The sequence below is a fragment of the Lemur catta genome, chromosome 23 (genome assembly GCF_020740605.2).
Source record: "Lemur catta isolate mLemCat1 chromosome 23, mLemCat1.pri, whole genome shotgun sequence".
In the NCBI taxonomy this organism is placed as follows: Eukaryota; Metazoa; Chordata; class Mammalia; order Primates; family Lemuridae; genus Lemur; species Lemur catta.
The window spans coordinates 21379131-21395397 of NC_059150.1; the positions used below are offsets into that span (position 1 = coordinate 21379131).

Consider the following 16267-nt stretch of genomic DNA (forward strand, 5'->3'; position numbering starts at 1 on the left):
GTTACTCCTGGAGATCAATGATAGGCCATTTTGAAAAAGTTTGGGCTTGCAATTTCTTTTTCTTTTTCTTCCCACTCCTCTTCCTCTTCTTCTTCCTCCTCCTCCTTCCTTAATTCTATTTATGAGGTTAGATATATGTAGATTTTCATTTCCATTAAAATGCCTTCTCAAAAATGAAATTTCAAATAAATCAGCATCATGGTGAAAAAAGTGATTTGCCCTGCACCGTAGGATCATGTTTTTATAAAAATACTGCTTATTTCCATAGAATGAAGATGCTGGGGACTATACTTGTGTCGCCACCAATGAAGCTGGGGCTGTGGAGCGCAGCATGAGTCTGACTCTGCAAAGTAAGCTGCTTGATGAAACTCAAACACCTGGTTTAAAAAACATTACCTAATAAAGAATGTTCATTTTCTTTGTAGCAAGTTTATTAGTGGCAGCTCTCAGAGTATGTCTAATTTAGTTTCTGAAGCTCATAGAACAGTTATCATCAAGTATAAAACTGATATACTTTTGTACAGTTATTTTTCTCTATTTTATCTAACATGCAGTGTAGGATTGAAATTGGAGGTAGATCTTTTTCTTTACAACATATTCATATTCATTGGAGTCCCCTTCTTACAGTTCACCACCGTTCTTGCAACCATGCTTGCAAAGATATCATTTTGTGGCACTTTTTAAATATTTGTTAAAAATAAAGACTAACATAAATGAGCTCAAAAGTGATCCAGGTCTATTGCTGTCACTCTTTCTTGAAATAGCTAAATGTTCTGGGTGGGATCCTCATACTTACTCATCATGAAGCTCCTCAAGCCATTGGAAAACAAGGTTTTCATGGTTAGAAAAACATGAAAGACTCCAAGGCCCACTGGGGAGTACAGAAGCAAAGACAACATCACTGGGTTGAGAATTTAAGCAAGCTTATTTATTTTGTGAATAGGCTCAGTATTGAACAGGATAAATTTCCATTTTCTTCATTCACTATTGAAAGATGCTCTGGTCTAGTATTTTCTAACAGCCATTTGCCAAACTACAATTCTGTAAGATTTGGATAACAGATATTTAATAGATATCTAAGGCAATGTTTTATTAAAGTACTTGTCTGTCAAATGATAATGTTGTAGGATGTTATTAGTAATAAAATAGGATTCTATAGTCAAAGAAGACTAAGAAAAATGGATTAAACAGAACTCATTAATTTATGAAACATATAAAGAACACCAACTATGTGCCCAGCCCTGCCTAGCAGTACCAGGTTTCTTCACTGCAGCTCTTTCTAGAAATGTTAATGTACTGATGTGAATTATGGCTCAACCAGAGGACAATATAATATGTCACATTTTTCGAATTAAATGTTATTCCCATGACCTTTGTCCCGGTTTTATTGGGTGAATGCTGGTAGGGTGTCACAAGATCAGTCTCTCTTGCAATGGTGTTCCACTGACCCGGTTTCAGAAAGGCTGCATTAGAGCAGCTCATCTACACAGACTAACAATAAATTCATTTTAATAAATGAAGCCTATAAAAAAGCTAAAAATGTAATTTGGTTCAAATTAAAATTACAGCACCAGAAGCAATGTTTTTATTTTGATAAAATGCTCATACTTGATTGGTAATTATGCGAATGATGAATTAATTCAGCCTTAAAAGATGTCTGTGTGGAATTTTATTGTTATATTAATTTATAGACTTAGGTGCAATTGAAAATGTCCAAATATGGTATCTAAATTAGGGTTCTGAGTCTTATTTGGCACTTTCTTTGTCCATAATAATATGAGCAGATGAGCTAACTTAGTTGTTATGTTGCCATTTAGTATTGAGTGATAAATCTGAGATATTTACTTTATTCAAAAACAGTTTATTGAGTACAGGGTGCAATCTGAATTCTAAGAGAAAAGTAAAAGCACTGGCCCTGAAAGTTTCTAGAGTAAAGCTAACATTAGCGTCAGTAAGAATGCAATTGTGTAGGGTGATACTGGGCATATGTAAGAATAATACATTATATGACATTTGCTTAAGAGAGTCAACCCTCGCATGAAGGAATTGCTTTTGTAAAAGACAACGTGTCAATAATACCTTTTTAGAAAATACTAGCATAATATAATAATATCAAAACCAAACACATTTTACTTCTGTTTTTGTCTTATTTATGTTGTGTCTATTCCAGATACACTTTTTCATCTCAAATATGCAGCCACCACCCTGAATTACTGATATTCGTTACCTCTCATTGAGCAAATCATTCCGCCTTTCAATTCAATCTCACTAAAACACTGCTATCATCCCATCATACGTCTTCTCAAGAATGCAAATGGCTGCCTTTTGCTTTCCTATTAAATGTAAACCCTTCTGATTTTCTTTTACGGTTTTAACCAGTGTTTAAAACTTTGTATGCTGCTACTCTGCAGGGTAAATCATCCTTTCCATTCTCCTCATTGTCTAAGAAAAGAAATTAGCTAAATCTATCTCCATGCTGTGTCTTTTTCTCCAAGTGATCTCCCTGATCTTCTCTGTCCATATAATTATACTCATTATTTAAAATCCAGTTCAAGTGTCTTCACCCCAGTGCAGCTTTTCGTATTCTGTATTTCTTGGTGCTGTAGACCAATATAAAGATAAGCATTCTGCCGGTAACTATACACAACTCCTTTTACATTCTTGCAAAGGACTTTACTGGAGCAGCTATGATCCACTGTAGACACCATTAACCTGTCTCATCTTGAAACTCCGTTCTTTGGTTGCCAGGATACCATTTTTCTCCTGATTTTTTTTTCCTACTTCAGTGATCAGTCCTTAGTATCATTTATAGACTTGTCTTCTGTTCATCTCTTAATGCTGTTGCAGTGGTTTCTGTCTCTGGCTGTCTTCCTCTCCTTTTAGAGTGCCTTCTGGAGCAATCCTATCCCCTCATAAAAGATGCACAAATCTATATTTCTTGCCCATACCTCTGTTCTGACCTCTAGATATGAATATACACCTGCCCTCTAGACATCTTTATGTGAATGTCCCAAGGATACCTCAAGCTCAACAGTCTTAAATGAATGCATCATTCCCTATTCCCTCCCAACAAATCTGTTCTTCCTGCTATGTGCTATTGAATTGCCCAAACACACACCATGTTGTCCAAATCAGAACCCTGTAGTCATCAATTCTTCCCTTTAGTCCATACCACTCAATGACAAAGTCCTATCATTTCTATTTTCTAAATAATTCTTGAATGTGTCTTCCTCTTCCTCTCCGTTTCCAGAGGCATGCTTTTGTTTGATCTATTAAATTACTGTTGTTTATGCTCCAATATTAGCTAGCACACATTTACCTATTCTATAGATATACTACAGCACAAGTAAATGATTAGTTATTCGTCTAGTTCATTTGTGGACTGTGAGCTCCTTGAGACTAGAAATATCTGTTATCTCTCTACCCTGAGCACCTAGCACAATGCCTGGCACATAGTAGGCTCTCAATACATGTTTACTGAGCAAATGAATGATGACCATGACAAAGAATAAGTTAATGATGACTCTTTACCTCAAAAATCATCAAAGGAAAGAAGTGATTGTTCATCACGTAAAACACAGACAAAAGTAACAGTAGTCACGAGGAGTATTGTGCATGTACTCTATTTAAAAGTTATGCATACATCATCTTAGTTGAGTCTAACGGGAAGCTTCTGAAGTAGGCACCATTTTTAAGGACACAGAGGCTCAGAGAGGTGGTAAGGAGGGAGCAGAGGCAGAATTTTAATCCAGAAAGTGTGATTGTAGAGTCCATATTCTAGGCTGATCTATTGGGGAATTTAAAATTTTTGACATTTACTAAATAAAACAGAGCCATGAAAATTTCACCAATGGCGATTACAACCTACAACCTTAGGAGCTGGGAATCAACAGTGTTTTATAAACTAATCACCAGAGTTTTTAAAAAAAAAATAATGTTAGTATGTAATACATGGTAAAAATGTTATAACTCCACACAGACTAAGAAAGACTACATGCTCTTTTCCGCAGGTCCTCCTATGATCACTCTGGAGCCAGTGGGAACTGTTGTTGATGCTGGTGGTAACATCACACTGAACTGTCAGGCAACTGGAGAGCCTCCTCCAACCGTTACCTGGTCCCGTCAAGGGCACTCTATCCCCTGGGATGACCGAGTTACTGTGTTGTCCAACAACTCATTACATATTGCTGCTGCTCAGAGAGAAGATACCTCTGATTATGAGTGTGTTGCTCGAAACTTAATGGGTTCTGTCCTCGTCAGAGTGCCTGTCATAGTGCAGGGTGAGTGTGATCAGAGGGACATTCATATGAACAGTACCTAGGGCAGCCCGAAGCATAAAGATTATTAAGCGTTTTACTTTGGATCTCCTTTAGTCTTGAGATACTTCTAGATCATGGGAATAGGACAGAAATCACATCATAATTTACAGACCGAAGGGAATAAAACAATGCAGATTAGAGTTTTAAAATAACAAGTTAATAATTCAAAATCTCAAACCTAAATTTTTGATTCAAAACTAAGTCAAATGTATTCTCAGAAATCCCCAATGTATATAATTTGCTTTAAAGAAGGCCTCATATCCAGAAATTAAATAATATATAAATTTCTTGGTCTCTGACTCTTCTAGCAGCCATGTCTGAGTAAGGATTGGATCTGAGAAGAAGCTCTACTTGACTGAGTTTCTTCTCTCACTCTTAGATTTTAATTTTACCTTAAAGGGGAACTTCTGTAAGCTGTTCCTCAGCAATTGTAAATTCAGTTCTGTACACAGCGCATTCTTAAATAAAATCTGATTTACAATTTTTTATTTACAAAAGCTGAGACAAAAGTGCAATGTTTATTTGCAGTTCATGGTGGGTTTTCCCAGTGGTCTGCGTGGAGATCCTGCAGCGTCACCTGTGGAAAAGGCATCCAGAAGAGGAGCCGTCTGTGCAACAATCCTCTTCCAGCCAATGGTGGGAGGCCTTGCCAAGGGTCAGATGCTGAAATGAGAAACTGTCAAAATAAGCTGTGTCCAGGTACGCCTCTTTCTTTAACTGATAGGCATGTGTTCAGTAGAGATTCGTTTCTGTTCCTTACCTGCGGATTGCCTCAGTGTTAGTACTTTCAATTGAAATATGCCTGATGGTATAGTGGTTACCTTTGCACAGTGGACGGTAGCTGGTCAGAATGGAGTCCTTGGGAAGAATGCACGAGGAGCTGTGGACGTGGCAACCGAACCAGGACCAGAACTTGCAACAACCCATCAGCTCAGCATGGTGGGAGGCCGTGTGAAGGGAACGCGGTGGAAATAATCATGTGCAACGTTAGGCCTTGCCCAGGTGAGAAGCCACTGATTATACTAGGATAAGCAACAGTTTCATATTTTTAATTTCTGTAAAGGAAGTATAATTGCCTTTTCTTCTTCGTTGTCAAAAGATATGATGGCCTCTATCCTTGAGAATCTGTTTCATGAAAAAACTTATGAACACGTGACATTAATCAATGTTAAGTGAAATACCTGATTTAATTGAATATGAACAAAGGCTCCAAACTGTGGTGTATTTTTTAATCAGGTAATGAAAACATGAGTATTTACAAAGCCACAAAGTAACATCTGATCCAGCCATCCATTTTCAGGTAAGAAAAAGGAAGCCTAGAGAGGTTAAAGACTTGCCTGGAAACACACAACTGGTGAGGGGTAAAATACTATTAACTACCATTCATTAAATAACTGTCATGATAGGAGCGATTCTAGGTGCTTAATATTCATGTTGTTATTGACCTGGCATTGTAGGGCTCTTTCAGATTAAAGTGGTAGAGATCAAACTTAAACAAGCTTAAGTAGAAAACTCTTCAGGTATAATTGAATCCAGGGGTTTGGACAATGTTTTTACTAGCGTGTTTTCTGTCTCTCATCCCTGCTTTCCTCTCTTTGGCTTTATTCTCTATTAAACTCTTTCCATGTGGTGGAAAAAAATGATTGCTGGCAGCTACTGGCTCACAGCAGCCTTAATCTAAGTAAGGCCTCCGAGAAAAAGAGTTTCTCTATCTCTCAGAATTCATATCAGCCTCTGAGAAAGAACCCTGTTTGATTTTGTTTGGGTCACATGCTCACCCTGGAACTCAAGTGAGTCCAGGAGATGAATATTCTAACAACCAGCTCAGGCAGCTTGCCCATCTCGTGTGAAAAGGGTCAGAGCTCCTTATTTGGCAGCCAGAAAGAAATCATATGGAGTAGAGGAGGGACTGTTCGTTCATCTATTCGTTCATTCATCCAACAAAGTGCTCAAGGCACTGTTGTAATTGCTAGAGTTAGAGTGATAAGCAGACAATACCTTTCAAATATTAATGGCATGCTGAGCAGACTCAAAAGAGTTGAAGTGGTGACATACAACTGGCAGAGACACCTTACCTAGAATGGTTGAAAAAGGGATGTGGACAAACCAAAAAGAGACAGGTATCCACTACATTGGGTATTGTATCCTACTGTGCAGACGAGGAAAGGTTCAGAAAATAATGTTAGGTAATTCACTAAGGTTACATACACTACGGTTAGCCAGTAAAAAGTGAATCAAGGATTCTAATCCAGGTTGATCTGATTCCCAAGCCTATTCGTTTAGATCCTGCACATCTTAATTTGTAGTTCAGAACTTCAATTACATTACAAAAATAAAATATTGTCCTTAAATATTAAAGAAGATAAATCAAAAGCCAAATATTTTTTAGTCTTCAAGAATTAAAAAGCCAATTGTAATAGCATTGTTCTAAAGTAAAAAAATGTCAGAAATACCCAATTAGAGCTATTTTTGTACAACTTGTCAGGTAACTATATAATGAAAAACTAAATGATATTTATAAATGTCCTAAAATAAAAGTCAATTTGTTCTCTTTGTGTTAGTAAGTATTTGCTTAATTTCTGTTGTTTTGTATAGGCTTACTGTTTTTTAGGTTTTCTTTAGTTATTCCACCAACCCCTAAGCCAATTGAATTTAGGTATTGTTTTTGCATAATGCCATAGATGTCCTGGTGCCAGTCAATAAGAGCATCTCTTCCCGATAAGAGCACGTATGAGAGTTTAGTGACGCCATATTGGTAGGTAGATATCAACCATAGTGGGAGTATCTATACCACAAAAATTAGCAAATGCTACAAGTCAGTTTCCTTCCCCACCCCCAGAGAGCTGGTTGTTAGATATTTCTCAGCCTACCACTCAACAATGGGCAGTGGGCTTAAGATAGTATTTCTCATCCAGAGGGTATGTAAAAAATGTTAATGGTAGAAGATATTTGCTGTTAGTACAAATTTATTTTTTTAACAATGTCAAACTTATAGAAAATTTGCAAGAATAGTGCAAAGAATTCCTATATGACCCTTCCCCAGATTCACCAATTGTATGTATTCCCTAAAACAAGGACATTCTCTTTCATAAACACAGTACAGTGGTCAAAATTGGGAAATGTAACATTGATATGATACCGTTATCTAATCTAATTATCTGACCACATTATCTAATCCACAGTCTGCGTTCAAATTTTGTCAGTTGTACCATTCCAAGACTCAATCTAGGGTCACACTTACACTTATTTTTCATGTGTCTTTAGTCTTTTTTAATTGAAAAAATTTCTCAGTCTCTTTTTGTTTTTCATGACCTTGATATTTTTGAAGTATACAGGCCAATCATTATTTATATAAGAGCTTTTAATTTGGAGTTGTCTGATATTTTCTCATGATTACATTTAGGTTTGTATTTTGGCAGGAATACCCCAGAAATGATTTTGTGTTCTTCTCAGTGCATCATTTCAGAAGGCACATCATGTCAATTTGTCCCATCCTGGTGCTGTTAAATTTCTTTGCTTGGTTAAGGTTGTGTCTGCCATTATATGCATAGTTACTATTTTTACTTTTATAAGTATTTTGTAGGGCAACTTTGAGACTACATAAACATCTTCTTATCCATCTTTCATCCATGAGTTTTAGCATCCATTTATGATTTTTGTTTGAATAAGTTATTACTATGATCTTTGCAAGACAGAAAGACAGTTATATTTTCTAACTCTATCATATATTAATATATCTGTTATTGACTTTCTACTATAAAGAACTTCCTTATTTCTTTACTTCTTGATTTATATCAGTAAGAACTCGGGTATTTTTCAATGTTATGATACTTAGGTATCATTTAATGGTTTATAATGCGCTGCTATCATTTATTGTGATGCTCAAATTATCCTAGATTTCATTAATGGAAGCATCCCCTTCAGGCCAGCTTCAGTGTTCTCTTGGGATTTCCCCATGATTTGTTGAGCACTTCCTCACTTGCTAGTGCAAATAGATACTTCAGGATTATCTTGTACTTTCCCTGCCCCAGTTAGAAGAGTATTTTTAAGCTGCCAATCTTCCTCCTAAAAAAAGATTAATATCTTCTGTGGTGGCCCATCCTGCCATTTGAGAAATATTTTCATTAAATATATGTGTGTGTGTGTGTGTGTACACATATATACATATATAAAGCTACAGATTACTTAAAGAAAAGCATTTTTCATGTGTCTTTCTGAAAACTGTTGATAACTCTGAGTGAAGCTCATGATAGCTCATAGCTTGTACATTTTATGTAGGGCTTGCTGAGTGTCCTGCACTAGTCTAAGCATTTTCATCTATAAACTCATTATTCCTCATCCCAACCCTAATAAGATATGTTCTTTTATTATCTGTTTATTGCAGATGATGAAACTAGGCACACAGAAGCCAAGTCATTTGTCAGGGTGACACAGCTGGTAAGGGCGGAGCAGTGACTCAGGCTCAGGGCATCTGCCCCCTGGTCCCTGCACGTGGCACTATGCTCCATTGCCCGTCCATAATCAGAGCTGTAATGCAGTGCAACAGGAAATCCAGTTATTATATTTTGCATTTTTCTTATATACTAATTCCTCCATAGTTTTTTTTTCGTATCATCTAGATACCATGATGTTTTATGCCTTCTTTGGTTTATATTATCATTCTTCTTTTTTCTTGCTATCATTCCATTCATATAATAGAAGCATTTCAATTCTACCACATTGTACATTATGAAGTTCAATTCTGGTTAAAGGTTTTTTGTGTTGATTAAAAAATAAAAATAAATAGGTCTTCAGCTGAAAACCTATACTTATATGCAGTGGAAATGACACAGATAGTAAATGAATAAATGTTACCCAAATATAATCCTCCAATAAAAAATACATTTATACTATATGGCTCTATATTATTAGAAATTTGGGTTTTTGTTAACAAAGGCCTTGAAAGTAGAATATATTAAAATAATTGGAACTGCAGATTTTTTGAAATTATATAGTCTATATATTAGGACTATGAGCATCTTCAGCCTGAATTAATAGAGAAGTAGTTTTGAATGCCTGCCAGAAATTTGAAGGCCTTCTTCTTTCCTCTGAGATTTAGCCAAATACTTTTTGGTGCAAATTCTTATTGGCTAAAATAAGACTATGTTTGTCTATGTCTACAAAGCACAAAGATAAGTAGGCAACTCGATTAGAAATCAGTGAATATTATAAAATGCAAAATGTGTTTTAAAATGTTTTCTAACCAAAGCAGACAAATGATAGTTTCATTACTTGGTTTTCAACTTATTCCTTTGGTATCTTATAGGTTGTAGTAAGAGAATATGTAGCCTCAGACCTCAAGGCCCCTATTTTGGTTCAGATTTTGGTTAAAGTGGGTGGCCAAGAAACATACTTTATGAGCCCCATATCTAGAAAGTTCCCTTAAAACAAAAATCTGACCTGATACTGACTTGCACATATGAGAAATCGTAATGTTGATTCTCAGCCCATGCTCCTGGTTAGGAAACATAAGGTTGTTCCAGTCTTGTGGTCAGATGGTGTAATATGTTAGTTACCAAAAAGAAGGCCTTAATATCACTCTTTGGAAACTACTGGTCAGCTTTTTCTGTTGTTTAGGAAGCAGGTGAGTGTGTTATTCAGAACTTTTAATTCATGAACATTCTGTAATGGAGAAAAAGTTTTCAAAGAGTTACCACTGTGCAAATCATCGTGCTGTTGAAAGATGCAAGTACACATGTAAGTATGAAGCTGGATCAGGCTTAAAGATGTGGTCTCACAGTCTGGGTTCCAAGTTATCACTGTGGTAATGTTTTATTATCCATAAACACATCTAGATCTGTTATATAGCCTTGTTCCTGGTTCCAAGTTCCTCCTACTTTCCCCAGAGCATAGAGTATAGACAAATACTTAGCTAGGGTTGAAACACTCAGATTGTGTTTATTAATACATGTGGTAGTTTGAGTAAACTTAAATTTAATGAAATAGCCCCTTTGGGTGATTTTAAACATTTATTTTGGCATTAGGTAGGCCTTCTGAATTGCCTTATAGACACAAATTCCTCTGAAAATATAACTGGAAGGAGAAAGGAAGAACATTATTTATTATGTTTCCTTTGGTTCAATTTAAGTTATTTTGGATTGTGGGCTAAACAACTCATTACTGAGTTAATTTATTTGTATAATTTTGTTTTTTAAACATAGTTCTGTGGCTTGAAACTCTTGTCTCTTGGGGTGTTTATAGTTCATGGAGCATGGAGTACTTGGCAGCCTTGGGGTCCATGCAGCGAAAGTTGTGGGAAAGGAACCCAGACAAGAACGAGACTTTGCAATAACCCCCCTCCATCCTTTGATGGGTCTTACTGTGATGGAGCAGAAACACAGATGCAAGTGTGCAACGAAAGACACTGTCCAGGTAAAAGAAATACACTGGTCGTATCTTTAATAAATCAACATCTGCCTGTCTTATCTAGGTGGTGTGTCAGTAAGAATCTATTCCATTCTGACCATACCCACAAGAACATCACTCAATGTAGCAATGCCCAGGATTTAACCTGATGATTTTTAGGTAGTAACAAGTCACATCCGTTTTTCCCTTACTCCAGTGGATGGCAAGTGGGCACCTTGGGCCAGCTGGAGTGCCTGTACGGCGTCCTGTGGAGGAGGTGCCAGGCAGAGAACAAGGGACTGCTCTGACCCTGCCCCCCAGCATGGAGGAAGCAAATGCGAAGGGAGTGACGTCCAGAGTGATTTTTGCAATAGTGACCCTTGTCCAAGTGAGTGTTGGAAATAGTGAGTCAGCATTATACTTTCTTAAGTCCATATAGTATTCTGTTACTTCATTCTTCAGCCTTTGCTTTAGGATGTCACAATGATGATGGTGGCTGTCGTGTCTATGTAACACCGTAGATGCCATTGATTCATCTGGGCAGGGGCTGTGTCCTAGCTGACTTACTCTATTATGGGACCAAGTGTAGAGTACAAGGATGAGAGCACGCTTGCGCTCTAACTCTTAGCGATGCTCATGAGTCTTTTATGGAGGCAAGGAGGCAGCTCTCTGCCTTAATTCAGTCATCAGGCTAGATTTCTAGACCTTAGCAGCAACTTGATGTCTGGAAAGGCGAGTTACACTGTATCCTGAATGTTACCCCCCTTGTCTCATCAAAAGCAGAGACCCTGTCTTATTCATACCCTCCAGCTCCTGGAATATTTTAAGACTCAATAAATGTGTGTTAAATGGAATCACACAATTACTGGAACGTACACCCAGTTTCTAGTCAAAATAGCAGCCGGGCCATCTTCCTTTGGAAGTTGCCTGTTTGTAGATTTGTGTGTTTCCTTTCAGTGCTTGGGGAGGGGCTTTTCCGTAATTTTGGATGAATGTCATCGTTAGCACTTCTCATTTTTGGAGCTGTTTCTATGTGCAGTGATTCTGTGTTGTAGCCCACGGGCACTGGAGTCCCTGGGGCGGTTGGGGAACGTGCAGCCGGACATGCGACGGAGGGCAGATGCGGCGGTACCGCACGTGTGACAACCCCCGTCCGTCCGCTGGAGGAAGAGCCTGTGGGGGGCCAGACTCCCAGATCCAGAGGTGCAACACTGACATGTGTCCTGGTGAGCCTCTCGATCCCGGCGGCAGAACGAGTGAAACATTCATTTAGTGCTCGTTGTAGCCTCCCCATCGTTTCAGACCTGAAGTGACAGTTGTATGGGGAGGGGCACCCTAGTGTGTCCTGCAAAACTGATTCGTTCATAGTGATCGAATATTCCACTCTTGTTCACAGTGGATGGAAGTTGGGGAAACTGGCACAGTTGGAGCCAGTGTTCTGCCTCTTGTGGAAGAGGTGAAAAGACACGGAAGCGGCTGTGTGACAATCCAGCGCCAGCTAAAGGTGGTCGTCCCTGTCCAGGAGACGCTACTCAGGTATCGAGATGCAATATACAAACATGTCCAGGTAAGCAACTAAGTTGGACTGTGGAAGGACCATTGCTGGAACACTTAGAGCCTTTGTGCAAATTATTAAAAACTCCCACAAATTAAAAAATGGTGCCAACTCTAGGAGGAGGAATTAGAAAACTTTGCTTTCTTGCCCCTAGTTGGTGCAGCTCTATGTCAATATTCAGGGCTGGGTTTTAGCCTCTGCTCTCCCCATTCCAAGCTTCCTGGCAAAAGGCTACAGTTGTCACCACCATAAATGGTAGTCCTAGGCTTGACAGGTAAAAGGGGGAGGCAGAGTGGAAAGTAAAATAACGGTCAGTTCAGTTCAAGGAGAAAGAATAGGAGGACCTCAAGTACCATCACCCAAGGCATGCGTCACAGCTGGGTATCATAAGTGATGTAAAAATTCAGAATTCTAGAACTCACGGACCTTAGAAAGAGTTTTCTGGGATTCCAAGAAATGGTGGATAATAAGAAATACCTTGCCTCAGAGGACAGACTTCTAAAGGCTCTACGCAGACCAACAATAACCATTTCATACTGCTAAAGTGTCGAGATGCCATTGGGCTTTGCAAAGGTTTAAGGTTGCTTTAGAAATAAAAAGTCCCTAAAAATTAATGAGACCCATTTAACATCCCTCAAAGATACTGTGGATTTGGTTCCAGACCATCTCAATAAAGCAAATATTGCAATAGCAATAAAGCAAGTCGCACAAATTCTTTGGTTTCCCAATGCATATAAAAGTTATGTTTACACTATACTGTAGTCAATTAAGTGTGCAATATCATTATGTCTAAAAAACAACGTACATACCTTAATTTAAAAATACGTTATTGCAAAAAATTCCAACAATCATCTGAGCCTTTAGTGTGTCGTAATCTTGCTGGTGTAGTCTTGCCTCGATGTTGATGTCTACTGACTGAGCAGGTGGTGGTTGCTGAACATTGAGGTGGTTGTGGCAATTTCTTAAAATAAGACAACAAGGACATTTGCAGCATCAATTGACTCTTTCCTGGAAGAGTTCTCTGTAGCATGCAATGCTGTTTGATAGCCTTTTACCCACAGAACTTCTTTCAGATTGGAGTCGATCCTCTCAAACCCTGCAGGCTGCTCTACCAAGTTTATGTAATAGTCTAAACCCTTTGTTGTCATTTCAGTAATGTTCACAGCATCTTCACCTGGAATAGATTCCATCTCAAGAAACCACTTTCTTTGCTCATGTTTAAAAAGCAACTTTTCATCCATTCAAATTATATCATGAGATTGCAGCACTTCAGTTATATCTTCAGGCTCCACTTCCAATTCTAGTTCTCTTGCTATTTGCACAACTTCCACAGTTACTTCCTGCATGGAAGTTGGACCCCTCAAAGTTATCCATGAGGGCTGGAATCATCTTCTTCCAAAACTCTTGTCAAAGTTGGTATTTTTACCTCCTGCCATGAATCACAGAGGCTCTTAATGACGTCTACAGAGTGATGAATCCTTTCCAGAAGGTTTTCAATATACTTTGCTCAGATCCATCAGAGGAATTACTATGTATGGCAGCTACGTCTTATTTCTGAGTGAATTTCTCAAATAATAAGACTTGAAAGTCAGAATTACTCCTTGATCCATGGGCTGCAGAATGGACATTGTGTTAGCAGGAATGAAAACAACATTAATCTCCTTGTACTGCATATCTCCATTAGAGCTCTTGGGCATCTAGGTGCATTGTCAACAAGTAATATTTTGAAAGGAATCTTTTTTCCTGAGCAGCAGGTCTCAGTAGTAGACTTAAAATATTCAGTAAACCATGCTGTAAACAGATGTGCTGTCATTTAAACTTTGTTGTTTCATTATAGAGCACAGACAGAGTAGATTTAGTGTAATTCTTAAGGACCCTAGAATTCTTGGAATGGTAAATGACCATTGGTCTCAGCTTAATGCAGAAGCTAATGTAGCTGGTGACTGAATTAGCTCCTAATAAGAGAGTCAGTTTGTTTTTTGAAGCTTGGAAGCCAGGCATTGACTTCTCCTCTCTAGCTATGACAGTCTTAGATGGCATCATCTTCCAACATAAGGCTGTTTTGTCTACATTGAAAATCTGTTGATTACTGTAGCAACCTTCATCAATTACTTAGCTAGATATCCTGGATAACTTGCTGCGGCTTCTCCGTCAACACTTGCTGCTTCACCTTGCACTTTTATGTTATGGAGATAGTTTCTTTCCTTAAACTTCATAAACCAACAACCTTTTTCCTTCTACAGCTTCGTCTCTTCTTTCAGCCTTCATAGAATTAAAGAGAGTTCGGGTCTTTCTTTGGATTGGGTTTTGGCTTTGGCCTTTTGGCTGGTTTGATTTTCTGTCCATACCACTAAAGATTTCTCTGTATCAACAATAAGGCTATTTCACTTTCTTATCATTTGTGTGTTCACTGGAGTAGCACTTTCAATTTTCTTCAAGAACTCTTCTTTTGCATTCACAACTTGGCTAATTGGTGTAAGAAGCCTAGTTTGGGCCTATCTCAGCTTTCAACATGTCTTCCTTACTAAGCTTCATCATTTCTAACTTGACTTCAAGTGAGAGATGTGCAACTCTGCCTTTCAATTGAACACTTAGAAGCTGTTGCAGGGTGAATAATTGGCCTAATTTCAGTATTACGGTGTCTCGGGGATGAGGGAGGCTTGAGGCCAGGGAGAGGGATGGAGGAGTAGCTGGTCATCTGGTGGAGCAGTCAGAACACACACAACATTGACTAAGTTCGCATTATATGGATGCAGTTTGCAGGGCGCGAAAACAATTGCAATAGTAACAACAAAGACCACTGATCACAGATCACCATAACGGATATGGTAATAATGAAAAAGTTTGAAATATTGCAAGATTAACCAAAATGTGACACAGAGACAAAGTGAGCATGCGCTGTTGGAAAAGTGATGCCCGTAGACTTGCTCATCAGAGGGCTGCCACACATCGTCAACATGCAAGGCTGCAATGTCTATGGAGTGCAGTAAAGTGAGATATGCCTGTATGTGATGACAGTACCTGAAATACCTGGTCGCTGCTTTAAAATATATTAAAAGATATCAGATAACGAATGTGTATAAATTCCACTGTCAGCTTCTTCCCAGTATGTTGCCCTTCTTGTCAAAGCATGAAATTAATTTTAAAAAATTAATTAACCACCTATTCTGTGCTAGTAACCAATAATTTTGTTTTCATAAAAAGAAGGTATGAAATTATTGTAAAGACATTTCTTTTTTATGTATAATTTTTTTTGTCATGCTGAAGGTTTTGTTTTTTTTTATTTGAGCATATTATGGGGGTACAAATGTTTAAGTTACGTATATTGCCCTTGCCCCACCCGAGTCAGAGCTTCAAGCGTGTCCATCCCCCAGGCGGTATAATTGTTTTTCAACCAAATCGTCTTGGTGTGAATTTTACAGCACTGCCAAAAATATAGTATCTTTCTCAAATTTTTCTGAAGTTAAGCATTTATATATATATATATAAAATCACGAAGAACTTGATAAACCCTTGATCTAAAGCCTAAGGCTGAACAGTGTCCCCCAGATACTCCACGTTTATGTTGGCAGCGACCCGTAACAAGGCTTAGAGGCTGTCTGGTGAGCTCTCTTCTCTCTCTTTGTGTTCTCATGAAGGAAGCAATAAATAAAAGAACATCAGTTTTGATGCCAAGAAGATCCATGTTCAAATCATTGCACCACTTTCTAGCTATGTAATGGTGGGAAATTGCTTGATTTCTATGAACTTTGTTTTCCTAACCTGCAGACTATAGCTATTTAAAAGCATCTTGTAGAATTGTTAATAGGATAAAAAGAGTTCAGACATATTAACTGTTTACTGTTGTGTATGACATGATCACTATATTCTCATTTCATCATTTCATCACCCCCAGCAAATGCATACTTTATTTTAGTTTTGGGACTGGATGCTGATTGTATTCTTTGGCCTGCAAATTAATATTATGATGAACATAGATTGGAAGGATCCTAGATTTATGGGGGTTGAT

The 16267-nt window shown here is 38.0% G+C and overlaps 1 protein-coding gene across 1 annotated transcript in view; it reads left to right on the forward strand.

The window, feature by feature from the left end:
• The window catches only part of HMCN1 (hemicentin 1), a 404331-nt gene that overhangs the window by 356696 nt on the left and 31368 nt on the right, over positions 1-16267 (forward strand). The window contains exons 86-93 of the mRNA XM_045536051.1: positions 269-350; positions 4011-4280; positions 4848-5018; positions 5151-5321; positions 10560-10730; positions 10921-11091; positions 11759-11929; positions 12100-12270. Of these exons, the coding sequence (XP_045392007.1) occupies positions 269-350; positions 4011-4280; positions 4848-5018; positions 5151-5321; positions 10560-10730; positions 10921-11091; positions 11759-11929; positions 12100-12270 (1378 nt within the window). The remainder of the gene's footprint in view (positions 1-268; positions 351-4010; positions 4281-4847; positions 5019-5150; positions 5322-10559; positions 10731-10920; positions 11092-11758; positions 11930-12099; positions 12271-16267) is intronic.